This window comes from Ochotona princeps, chromosome 25 (assembly GCF_030435755.1).
Source record: "Ochotona princeps isolate mOchPri1 chromosome 25, mOchPri1.hap1, whole genome shotgun sequence".
In the NCBI taxonomy this organism is placed as follows: Eukaryota; Metazoa; Chordata; class Mammalia; order Lagomorpha; family Ochotonidae; genus Ochotona; species Ochotona princeps.
This window is the reverse complement of record NC_080856.1, coordinates 21176445-21188506: the sequence shown is the minus strand read 5'-3', so window position 1 is coordinate 21188506 and position 12062 is coordinate 21176445. Positions and strand designations below refer to the sequence as shown.

Here is a 12062-nt window from a genome sequence, read left to right as displayed (position 1 = left end):
GCCCTATAAGGCCCATCAAATCATTTAGTTTTGCCCTGAGAAGGCAACCACGTATCGGACTCAAAATTCAATAAATGCATAGCAGGCTAATTTTTAAGTTGGTAATTTAGGCCTGCAAATCATGTTAGAAATATGCAAATCACCCTTGGCAAAAACTGTCTAGGCTATTCAATTCACTGTCTTCTGTAAATATTCCAACCTGGATGTGAGCTCAACTCAGGCCACCAAGGAGCTCCACACTTGGACCATCAAGTGTAACACCAAGAAGAAACGAGAATGCCCATTGTCTTTGGGGTTCAAATCTCCTGGAATCACCAAGTTGTTTTTATTTTCACTATGTTGATTTTACTTGGGCAGCCAACAAGAAAAACATTAAACTCAGGGCTTGACTTTCTCTTTCCTTCTTCGAAAGAAAAGTCTGCTCAAGTCATGTTCTGATGGATTTAATTAATACAATTTGCCTTACATCATTAAGGAATGTAACACATATGTCACAGATTAAATAAAAACTGCACCATGTCTGTTTTCAGATAGAACATTAAATTGTGGACACTTTACATGCGAATTCTGAATGAAAGTACCAGAAATAAACTTTGTAGTAAACTTCTCTGCTAGGCCAGAGCTCCCATTGGTGAGCAAGAGAGTCAGGGCTGGGGGCAGGAAAGACCAGGTCAGGCTACAGGACCGATAGCTATATATGTAGGGTGAATCTATGGGCTGGCCAGAGTGGGCCAGTCCACAGCACACACAATGGCACGAGGGAGAGCCAAGACAGGCTGCAGGAAAGTCTGGCTGGACCTCAACACCTGTCAGTTCATTTTAAGACTGGGGCTGGGGGTAGTCCAGGCTGGACTAGGCTATTGCACCCACCAGCAAGAGCTAGAACTCAGGGTCAAACAAGATGAGTCGGGCTGCAGCACCTAATGCAAATGCCAAAACTGGGAGTGGGCCATCTCAGACTGGATCCCAGTACTGGCTGGCATGTGCAAGACCCAGGACTGGGGGAGGGCCTAGTAGAAATTTGGGAACTCCCCTACTGGGCCACTACTTGCATTGGTAGGCATGAGAACTAGAACTAGGGGCAGGTCAGTACAAACAAGGCTGCAGCATCAATCAGCCAGTACTTGGGTTGGAGCTATGGGCAAGTGAGGCTGGGCGAGGCTGCCACACTCATTGACAAGTGCTAGAATGGCCAAGGCATGTCAGGCTTCATTGCAATATCTTCTAGCAGGCAGAAGTTCCAGGGCTAGGAGTGGGTCTGCTGGGGGAACTGTGTGTACTCCCCTGCTGGGTTGCAGCTCTCACTGGTGAGTATGAGAGTCAGGGCTGAGATTGGCCAGGCTGGTCAAACTAGCAGCATCCACTGGCAAATGTATGGTCCAGTTCTGGGGGCAGGTCAGGTTGAGCTAAGCCATAGCACCTAGGAGCACGCACAAGAGCCAGATGAGATGTGGACAGATTGGGCTAGACGGCAGCACATGTAACAAATGCAAAAACTGGCCAGGGATCGGTCTGGTGGAAGTGGGTTATTGGGAATCATCCTGATTAGGCTGTGTGGTTAACATCTCGCTTTGTGGCAGACTGGGTTGGGCTAGACCATAGCACCCATCGGTTAGTATGAGAGATAAGGCTGGGGGTAGAACTAACCAGACAACTGCATTCACCGGTTTATGGGTAGACTGATACAGGTGATGAACTGAACTGGACCCCATACTGGCTGGCACACACAAGAGTCAAGTCTGAAGTCACCCCAAGTGAGGTTTTTGGGGGACTCCCCAAATAGTCTGCAGAACTTAAATTCTAGCCACAAGAAAAATCACGGGATATGTGGTCCAACCTTGGAGTGCATGTATTGGGACTGGGCCTCCTCAGTTATTAATACACACAACACTATCCAAGGTTCCATCGTCATTCATTCTTGAACATACATACTTTATTTTATTCATTTGAAACAGAGGAAGGAGGAAGAGAGAGTGGGGGAAGGAGAAGCATCTCTCATTCACTGGTTTACTCCCCAAATACCTGCAAGAATTGAGGCTGGGCCAGACTAGTCAGGAACCGGAAACTCAATCTGGGTCATTCAATGGTGGCAGGGACCCATGTACCTAATCCCAAAGCTGCTCTCTAGGGTATGCACTAGTAGAAAGTTGGGCTGAGCAGCAGAGCTGGGATGTCAACCTAGGCACTCTGATATGCAGTGAAAGTCTCCAGCAACATCTGAACCACAAGGCCAAAGGCGCAACCCTCCTCCAGGCTCGACAGTAAGAAAGGAGGGATACAGGGCAGACTAATGCCTCAAAAAATCTTCTGAAATAATTATTCTTCCAAAGATTTATTTTTATTGAAAAGGCAGATCAGATTTATAGAGAGGAGAGACAGAGAGAAAGATCTTTCATCTGCTGGTGCACTCCCCAAATGGCCACAACGGCCAGAGTTGAGCCAATCAAAGGCAGGAGCCAGGAGCTTCCTCCGGGTCTCCCACATGGGTGCAGAGTCCCAAGAATTTCTCAGGTCACAAGCAGGGAGCTAGAAGGGAAGTGGAACAGCCAGGACAAAAACCAGTGTCTATATGGGATCCCAGCAAGTGCAAGGCAAGGATTTAGCCACTGATCCTAATGCCCCTTAAAATAATTATTGTGGGGGTCAGCATAGCAAGTTAAGGTGCCATCAGATATGGGCGTTGGTTCATACCCTGGCTGCTTCAATTCTGATCCAGCTCCCTGTTAATGCACCTGGGAGAGCAGCAGAGGATGGCCCAAGTGCTTGTGCACCTGCACCCAACTGGGAGCCCAAAAAGGCTCCTGGCTCAATCTGAAACAGGCACAGCTACAGCACGCATTTGGGGAGTTACTCTCTATACATAACTCTCCCTTTCAAATAAATAATATAAATATTTAAAAATAGTAATAATGTTTTTATTTCTCACTCTGTCAAAAAAAAATGCAAATATGACCACATATGGGGCCCAGCACTCAGTGGCTAAATCCTCACCTTGTACACACCGGGATCCTATATGGGCACCAGTTCATGTCCCAGCTGCTCCATCTCCCATCCAGCTCCCTGTTTATTGCCTGGGAAAGCAGGAGAGGATGACCCAAGTCCTTGGGCTCCTGCACCCATGTGGGAGACCCAAAGGAAGTTCCTGGCTCTAAGCTCCAGCTGTTGTGGCCATCTGGGGAGAGAACCAGCAGATGGAAGATCTTTCTGTGTCTCCTCTCCATAAATCTGATTTGTTTGTCTAATAAAAATAAATGAATCCTTTAACGGTTGCATATAAAGAAAAAAATCCCATTAATTCCTCAATCCCATCTCTTTCTCCATGGGTAAACATGAAATGTTTTCCTAATTTTTTGAGTTGATGAGTTTAGATAAGCATTGTTCACAATGAGGAAGGGAACATACCTGTTCTCCATATGGAGTCCATTTGCTAGATTCACTTCTCCAATACCAAATCCATTTCGTGGCAAAGATGGAAAAAAAGGAATCTGTTATGGTTGAAGGAGTGCTGATACGGCGCATGAGTGTACGATCACAGGTCATCTCCTGGAAATTGATGGTATGATTTCCTAAAGAAATGCTAAGAGAGAGAAATATAAAGTTAAAATGCTTCATTGACCTCCATTCTTTCTTCTCTTCTTCCGTAACAGAACTGAAATTTTAGGATGCAAAATTATCTTCCATTTTTTTATAGAGATCTTATAAATGAAGAAAAAAACTTAAATACAGAGAGTTTATAAAGTAACTTGCCCCTGGTATGTATTTAATGGTATCACAGAATGCATTATTTCTTCCTTCCCTCTCCCGAAAAAAAACAAAAAAGCCCCAAATAAAAGCATGCACAGAACAACTGATTGGCTCAATGCACAAAAATGAGTTGGGAATCTAAGATCCTTTGAAGTAGTCCTCATGGTCAAAGTTATTTTTCTAATAGCCAGGAAGGCATGATTTGCCTTTTTCACTTCCGTTTTCTTATGGCCCACAAGAGAGCTTTCCAGAGGGCAATTCTGTTGCATGATTTCACATACGGATAAAGCAGCAGATATGAGCATCCACTTGTCTTTTATTATGCCAGAAGCTAAAGAGATTTGGAAACTAGAAAACAATGTTACACATGTCAATTTTGGGGGTTTAAGAAAATGAATAGAATTATTCATATATAGGTATATGTGTATAACTACATTTATTTCATACGTACATAAGAATACACTTTATATTAACAGGAATGAGTTTACTGTCACTTTGAAGCAAGCATTTCATTTTTTCTCAGTTTGAATTTTTTTATTCTTGTTGTTATTTTCCATGATACAGTTTCACAGGTATAGGGATTCCTCCTTTTCCCTCCTTGGCTTTCATTTAATGAGATTAACAGTGATAACTAGAAATAACAGAAACAGAAATTCTTGGCAATCTTAACACATTTTAAGAGCATCAAGGGGATTTGGAGTGCAAAACGTTTAGAACTACTCCAAGGATGGTCTCCTTAGATTAGCTGTTCTCAGTCAGGAGCAATTTTGTGCTAGGAACATGTGACAGCATACTGCTGAAGACATTTTTTTTAATCACAGCTGGAGGCAATGAAAAGGGAGGTGTTTACTGGAATCCCGAAGACAGCTAGAAGTGCTACTAACAGACTTCAGAAACAAAAAGTATCTGGACCCCAAATCTCAAGGGTGACAAGTGGGGAAACTTCCAGACTGACTTAAAGGAGGAAAAAAATATGTTCCTAGAAACAAAATAACAGTGGATGCCACCCTCTAGTGGCAAAATGCATCAACACAGAAATGCCAACAAAACCACTAAATTGGCACATGATGAAATATTTCCCCCAAAGGATTGCTTTGCCAAAGTAGGATGCATCTTCCATCCCTGCACTTGGTAAGCAAATGGGGTCTGGTGGGTATCACCCATTTCCACTCTGCCAGAAGCAAAACTGTGGGATATTTTAGTGATACCTCCAGCACAAGGAAAAGAACAAAAGGTAGGAAGATACAAGGAGCAAACAGCCTCCTTGCCCTTCCGCCACCCACGCAGGCAGGCAGCTTACTTTCCAGGGGCCAGGGCCAGCAGGGTGGGACCTCGGATGTACTTCAGTTGAGGGCAGGGCAAGAAGGGGGAGCTGTAGGTTCCTAGCTGCCTTGTTGGCATGAAGTGGTGGTTAACATGGGGGTTGGACACTTGTACACATGATGGGGCCTGGGCCAGCACGGATGCATGGACCTGGGGAAGCGAGTGAGTGCTTGGGTCCCAGACAGGCAAAGGGGTAGGGTCCCAGACCAGCACATGGCCAGGGGACTGGTTTGGGGACCTGTGCATGCACTGGGGTTCTGGGTAAAGTGGGCAGGGCTCTAGGCCAGCATGCCATCCCACCAGAGCTTCCAACCGGGGAGTTCATGTGCTCCCAGATGTGGGGGTTATGGATTGCTCAGGGAAACGGTGTATGGGATGTGGGAGAGCAGAGACCACTGATGGAGAATGTTGCAGGTGAGAAATGACTTCTGGAGGACTTCCACCAACAAGGCCACTGTACTTGCAGGTAAGCAAGGGAGCTGAGGCTGAACAGTTTCATGGATGAAACTGGAGGACCTTTCTGGGCCAGACCAGTAGACTCATCCACGTGGGAGAACTGAGCTGGGCTAGTTAGCATCGACTATTGCCCAAACAAAAGCTGGGGCTTGGGGCCTTCTAGCAAGGCTGGACCACAGGACCTACCAATGAGTGTCAGAACAGGGGATGGGTCACTAACCAGTAAACGACAGAACCAGGTCTGGGGCAAGTTCTGAGGGGGTATATATGGGTTCACCCCTGTGGACTGCAATACCCACTGGTTTGCCCAACAGCTTGGGTTGATAATGGGTCATGGGTACTGGACTGGGGTCCAAGCTGGGCTGGTCCAGGCTGCAGCACCTTCAGAGACATCCAAGAATTGAGGGTGAGGCAGGCCAGGCTACAACATCCACCAGCACACACAAAAGCCGAAACAGAGGGGAGCAGACTATGCCCAATAGGGCCTAGTACTCACTGGCACACATGAGATCTGGGTCTGGGAGTGGACCTGTTTAGAGAACTCAGGGAGCTCCCCTGGTGGGCCACAGCTCCTGTTGGTGAGCACATGATACAGTGCTTGGTGTTGGTCAGGTAGGGCAAGGCTACTCAACTTTTCGGCAGATGTATGGGATGGCTCTTAGGGATGGAGCAGGCAAGGCCATAACACACTGGCATGTGTGGGCCTTGTTGGGCTAGGCTATCACACCTACCAGTTTGCATGGAAGCCAAAGATGGGGGCAGACTGGGCAGGGCTAGGCAGTAGCACCCACCAGTGAGAGTTGGGACTGGGAGCAGGCCAGGACAAGCCAGGTTGCAGTAAACTATGGCAAAGGTCAAGACAGGAGATGAACTATGTCAGGCTGGGTCAGAACAATCACTAGCATGCACAAGATCTATGGCTGGGAGCAGGCCTGGTCTGGGAACTAAGGGAATGCCCCAGCTGGACTGTGGTTTCCACTGGTGAGGGTGAGTGATAGAACAAGGACAGTGAACTGGCCTGGAGATTGTTCCAACCCCAGTGTAGATGTAGATGTAGGCTGATGTGGTGACAGACTGATGTTGGCTGCCAAACCAAAGGAATCAGGTCTGGAGTCATCTACAGTGAGTTTTCTTTGAGGACTCCTCCAACTGGACTGCTGGACTTGAAACTCCAACCACGGGAAAAGTCACAAGATCTGTGATATGACCGTGGAGTACACATGTCAGAACTGGGCTGCCTCAGCTGCTGAAGCCATGCAGTGGATGACATGCCCAGATGCATGTGAGGGACATGACAGCTCAGTGAGGCCTACAGAGGATGTCTGGTAGCATGGAGGGCAGAGGATGGAGGTCAAAACAAATTGGACAACTCTCCCGGCCAAGCATTGACAGTCAGTATCTGGGCAAGTGGAGACCCTACAGTGGACTACGTCAGCCGATGGACCTTGGAAAGATCTCCTCATCCTTGGAGCAAAGAAATCAACAGCATTTCAGAACCATCAAAACCACATGAGCAATACCCTCGGAATATGTTCCACATTGTGGATCCTGAGATAACATTGAGCGGCAATCCCACATCCTCAGGTACTGATGTGGTACAGCCCTCTTTCTTCTCTTCCTTTTCCCTCAGATACAGGAAGAAGAAAAAGAAAATCGGAAACAACTGTCTCAACCACCTTGCCCTGATGCTCTACCCTTTCCATCTTCATCAGTGGTCCACATGGGTAGGCATCCTTCTCAACTACGTAAACATCATCAAAAATAAAATTAAAAAAAAAAAAATTAGGGGACTGGCACGGTGACCTAACAGCTAAAATGCTCGCCGTGAATGTGCCAGGATCCCATACGGGTGTCAGTTCTAATCCTGGCAGCTCCGCTTCCCATCCAGCTCCCTGCTTGTGGCCTGGGAAAACAGTAGAGGATGGCGCAAGGCCTAGGGACTCTGCACCGCTTGGGACACCCGGAGGAAGTTCCTGGCTCCTGGCTTTGGATCAATGCAGCTTCAGCCGTTGTGGTCACTTGGGGAGTAAATCATTGGACGGAGGATCTTCCTCTCTCTCTTCCTCTTTGTATATCTGACTTTGTAATAAAAATAAACAAATCTTTTAAAAAAGAGCCCTCCGGGGGGGCACAGTGGCTTAATTGACTAATCCTCTGCTTGCAAGCACAGGCATCTCATAGGGGTACCAGTTAGTGCCCCCGCTGCTCTACCTCCCATCCAGCCCTCTGCTTATGGTCTGGGAAAACAACAGGAAAGGATGTTCCAAGGCCTTGGGATCCTGCACCTGCGTAAGAGATCCCAAACAAGCTCCTGGCTCCTGACTTCAGATTGGCTCAGCTCTGGCTACTGTGGCCACTTAGGGAGTGAATCAGCAGATAAAAGATCTTTCTGTCTTCTCTGTAAATCTATTTTTCTAACAAAAAGAAAGAAATATCTTAAACAAATTTAAAAAAAAAAGGAGCAAATGTGTACAACAAAATCCTGGATTAGGGCTAATGGAAATTACCAAAATCATGCTTTAAATCATGGCCTTTGGGTCAGCATTGTGCCATAATGGGTAAAGCCGCCATCTGGGGCACCAGCATCCCATATGAGCACCGGTTCAACTCCCAGCTGCTCCACTTCCAACCCAGCTCCATGTTAATGCATGTAGGAAAGTAACAGCTATTGGCCCAAGTCCTTGGGACCCTACATCCACAAAGGACATCCAGGAAAAGCTCCTGGCCGCTGGCTCTGACTTGGCACTGCTCCAACTGTTGTGGCCATTGGAGTAAACCTGCAGATGGAAAATTTCAATATCTTCCTCTCTCTTTCTGTAACTCTGCCTTTCACATAAATAAAAATCTTTTAAAAATAAATAAATAAAATCATGACATTCAGCCAAAGTCTATCGTGTTCTAAACCAGTCAGTATTTTCAATCATTTAGTAATAAGCTGTTACAACTGTACACCAACTTCTGCATTCCATTTGCTCTGTAGGGCACAATGGAGAGAAATCAATTCCACAAATTATGTCATTGTTTAAGTTGCTGAGTTAACTAATACTTCCAGAATTCCCAGTAATTATCCAGGCTTAGTACAACTTCAAACTGATTCAGCTTGTATTTTTTTTTTCTTTATCTCTATTTATCATATTGCTTTAAAGAGTTATCTGAGGGGACAGTGAGGTGGCTGAACAGGCTAATCCTCCACCTGCAAGTGCTGGCATCCCATATGGGTGCCAGTTCCTGTCCCAACTTTTCCACTTCCAATCCAGTTCTTTACTTGTGGCCTGGGAAAGCAGCAGAAGATGACCCAAGTCCTTAGGATCCTGCACTTATGTGGGAGACTCAGAAGAAGCTGCAAGCTCCTGGCTCCACATTAGCTCATCTCTGGCTGTTGTGGCTATTTCAGGAGTGAATTTGCACAAGGAGATCTCTTCTCTATCTCTCGTTCTCTGTGTATATCTGCCTTTCCAATAAAAATCAATAAATATTACCAAAAAAAGTTATTTGAAACTTCAGGGAAATTCTAAAGGCAAGATGTGTTTTCTCTTTTCCAGAAACTTAGTGTTATGTTTCCCTTTGATGATGTTGTCAATTTCACAAGCCAGAGGACAGCTACCAACTTACATCTGAACTTTGGGATCACAATAAGCCTCCTCAATCCTTTCCATGTCCTTGAAGTCCACCCAGTTGTTTGCAATGAACAACTGCCACCGGTAAGGCAAGTTGAAGTGGATTTGATTGCAGCTGCCTACAAAGAAAAGAGGGAAGGTCTGTTTAGCCAGGGTCCAAACCAATCCAACCAAGTTCAATTGCTGACTGCCCCACTCAGGAGAGGATGAGCCAACTCCTTATGACGCTGCACCCAGCAGGAGATCTGGTAGAAGCTCTTTCCTGGCTTTAGAAAGGCTCCGCTCTGGCCATTGTGGTCATTTGGGGAGCAAACCAGCAGATGGAATATCTTTCTCTCTCTCTTTCCTTCTCTTTGTGAATTTGCCTTTCAAATAAAAATAAATGAATTGGGCCCGGCGGCGTGGCCTAGCGGCTAAAGTCCTCGCTTTGAACATGCAGGGATCCCATATGGATGCCGGTTCTAATCCCGGCAGCTCCACTTCCCACCCAGCTCCCTGCTTGTGGCCTGGCAAAGCAGTCGAGGACGGCCCAAAGCTTTGGGACCCTGCACCTGTGTGGGAGACCCGGAAGAGGTTCCTGGTTCCTGGCTTCGGATCGGCACAGCACCGGCCGTTGTGGTCACTTGGAAAGTGAATCATCGGACGGAAGATCTTCCTCTCTGTCTCTCCTCTACTCTGTATATCTGACTTTGTAATAAAAAAAATAAATAAATCTTTAAAAAAATAAATGAATTACATTTTACAAAAGTTCTTTTGCTACTCACTATTTTGCCGACAACCATTATACAAATACTTAAGACAAATCTGCTTTGAGCCGTGATCATTCATATTGGAAGATGCAGGACTCGGGACATCAGATTCGGAAGCTATAAAACAGAAGAGGATGGTTTGCTGAGATTCATGCATAAAACAAAAAGACAGCTAGTCTCATACAAGGAAAATTGCCTGAAACAGGGGCCATGTTCAAGGAAGCTCCTGGGATTCGTGTGTTGCTCATAATAATCCCAGACAGCCCCTCCAGAAAATGAAATAGGAGCCTTGGGGTCACAACACAAGAAGGATGTTTATTTCTTAAACCACAATTGAACTGTTCCTATTCTCAGTCAACAGAGCAGCCTGGTCCATGCAGCTTTACCAGCAGATCTTTCCCTGTCTCCTCTCCAATGCCTCGCCTTAAGTAAAATCCCATAAGTCTAGTCCTATAATTACTGCTGGGAAACATCTGAAAGAGACATCACCAGGCACAGTCACTGTGCTACAGAACCAAGACACAATAGTGCCCTTAGTTTCATGACTTACTACGGGTAGAGCCTGGAGTCCTCCTGGTGAATTCATTGGGCTGGCTGACAGAGACCTGGGCAGAGTTCTGACCCCTTGTCTCAGAGGCTGCAGCTCTGTGGCCTGAAGAAGTTGGAGTGGCCGTGTCCTGGGTTATCGGGCTCTGACCTCTAGAGCTTGTCTCATGTTTTTCCACAGTGACTGCCATCTTTATGTCCAAACCAGAGGCCACAGTTTTCGCCGCATCAACTGTTTCATCTGTAATCTTCACAGAGACATTTGATGGACTGGAGAGAGACTGCTTAGCCTGGAATATCTTTTCTCTGTCTTCCTCATACAGAAATCCCATGCCTGGGTCCCCGGCATGTCTCACTTTCCCAGTGCTCGGGGAATCCCAGGGGCTAGTTCCTGGGGCCTTTTGAATCCTACATGATAGCATTTCTCTTTCAGCATCCTTAACTGTTTTGCAATTTGCAGATCTTGAGGAAGCTGTTTCTGGGGCCCCTGCATTAGCATCATTACCAAGACGGACATGGGAGCTGTCTGCCATCCCACTTTTGCCATTGGTGTTCTCGAGATCAGGCAAAAACATGCAATTTGTCGCTGCAGGGTTCCTGGAGCCTTCAGGGATATAGGTGGAACTGGAGTTGGTATTGCTGCGATTCCCATTCAGGAGGTTGTCCATCCTGGCATTAGCTGGGAACCTCTGGCCATCCGCCACCTTTTCTTGTCCTGTAAGGTCAGCAGGCTTGGCCAAGCCTGAGGAAGGCTCAGCATGGGTATTGCTCTCCAGCTCGGCCAGCTTGTGTGTGAGTTTGTCCACAGGCTCATCCTCCAAGGGAGACTCATAACTGATGGGATCTGGACTGGATGTGCAAGACCTCTGAGGAGCTAAAGCAGATGGAACAAACTCTTGGTTGCCGAGATGAAAGTGTCGGTCTTTACTCTTGCTTCTGTTTCTATCTGTCCTCACCCTCGGCCTTCGATGCGAGGGAGGAGCTGGAAAAAAAGCAAACCAAAATGAAACAAAATGAAAAGCAGCATGAACCTGACTGCCATTCTCCCACTACTCCTCCTCTTAGCATTTCCAGCTTTGCCAACCATTCCACAGCCCAGCTTGCAGCTTCAGCTTGGCTCAGTCCCAGCTGCTATGGGCATTGGGGAAGAAAACCAGAGAATAGGATAATTCTTTCTATCAGCCTCTTAATTAAATAATGAATGAATGAATGAAACAAAGAAAGAAAGAATACATTAAATTTTAAAAAATAATAAATAAGCAATAAACACACAGATCCCACTTGGGACAGCTACATCCCAGGTCAGAGTGCCTGGGTTCAGATCCCAGCTCTGCTCTTAATTTCAGCTTCATGTGCACTCTGGGATGTGACACGTCAAAGCACCACCTGTGAGGTAGGCATCTCAGGGTCAATTCAAGTCCCATCTACTCGTTTCTGATTCAGCTCCCTGCTGTGTGCCTGGGGAGGCAGCAGATGACTCAAGTGCTCAGATTGTTGCCATCCAGGGGAACATCCGGATGCAACCCTTAGCCCCTGGCTTTATCCTGGTCCAGCCCTGAGAGTTGCGCCCATTTGAGGAGTTTCCCAGCAGATGGCAGACCTCTTTCTTGCTCTGTCTCTTCCTGTC

General features: G+C 46.5%; 1 protein-coding gene across 1 annotated transcript in view; it reads right to left on the bottom strand.

Annotated features, from left to right (window-relative positions):
• ZC3HAV1 (zinc finger CCCH-type containing, antiviral 1) overlaps window positions 1-12062 on the bottom strand; it is a 51952-nt gene that overhangs the window by 18715 nt on the left and 21175 nt on the right. The window contains exons 4-7 of the mRNA XM_004594476.2: window positions 10440-11417; window positions 9905-10006; window positions 9136-9259; window positions 3403-3577 (exon numbers count right to left, since the gene is read on the bottom strand). Of these exons, the coding sequence (XP_004594533.2) occupies window positions 3403-3577; window positions 9136-9259; window positions 9905-10006; window positions 10440-11417 (1379 nt within the window). The remainder of the gene's footprint in view (window positions 1-3402; window positions 3578-9135; window positions 9260-9904; window positions 10007-10439; window positions 11418-12062) is intronic.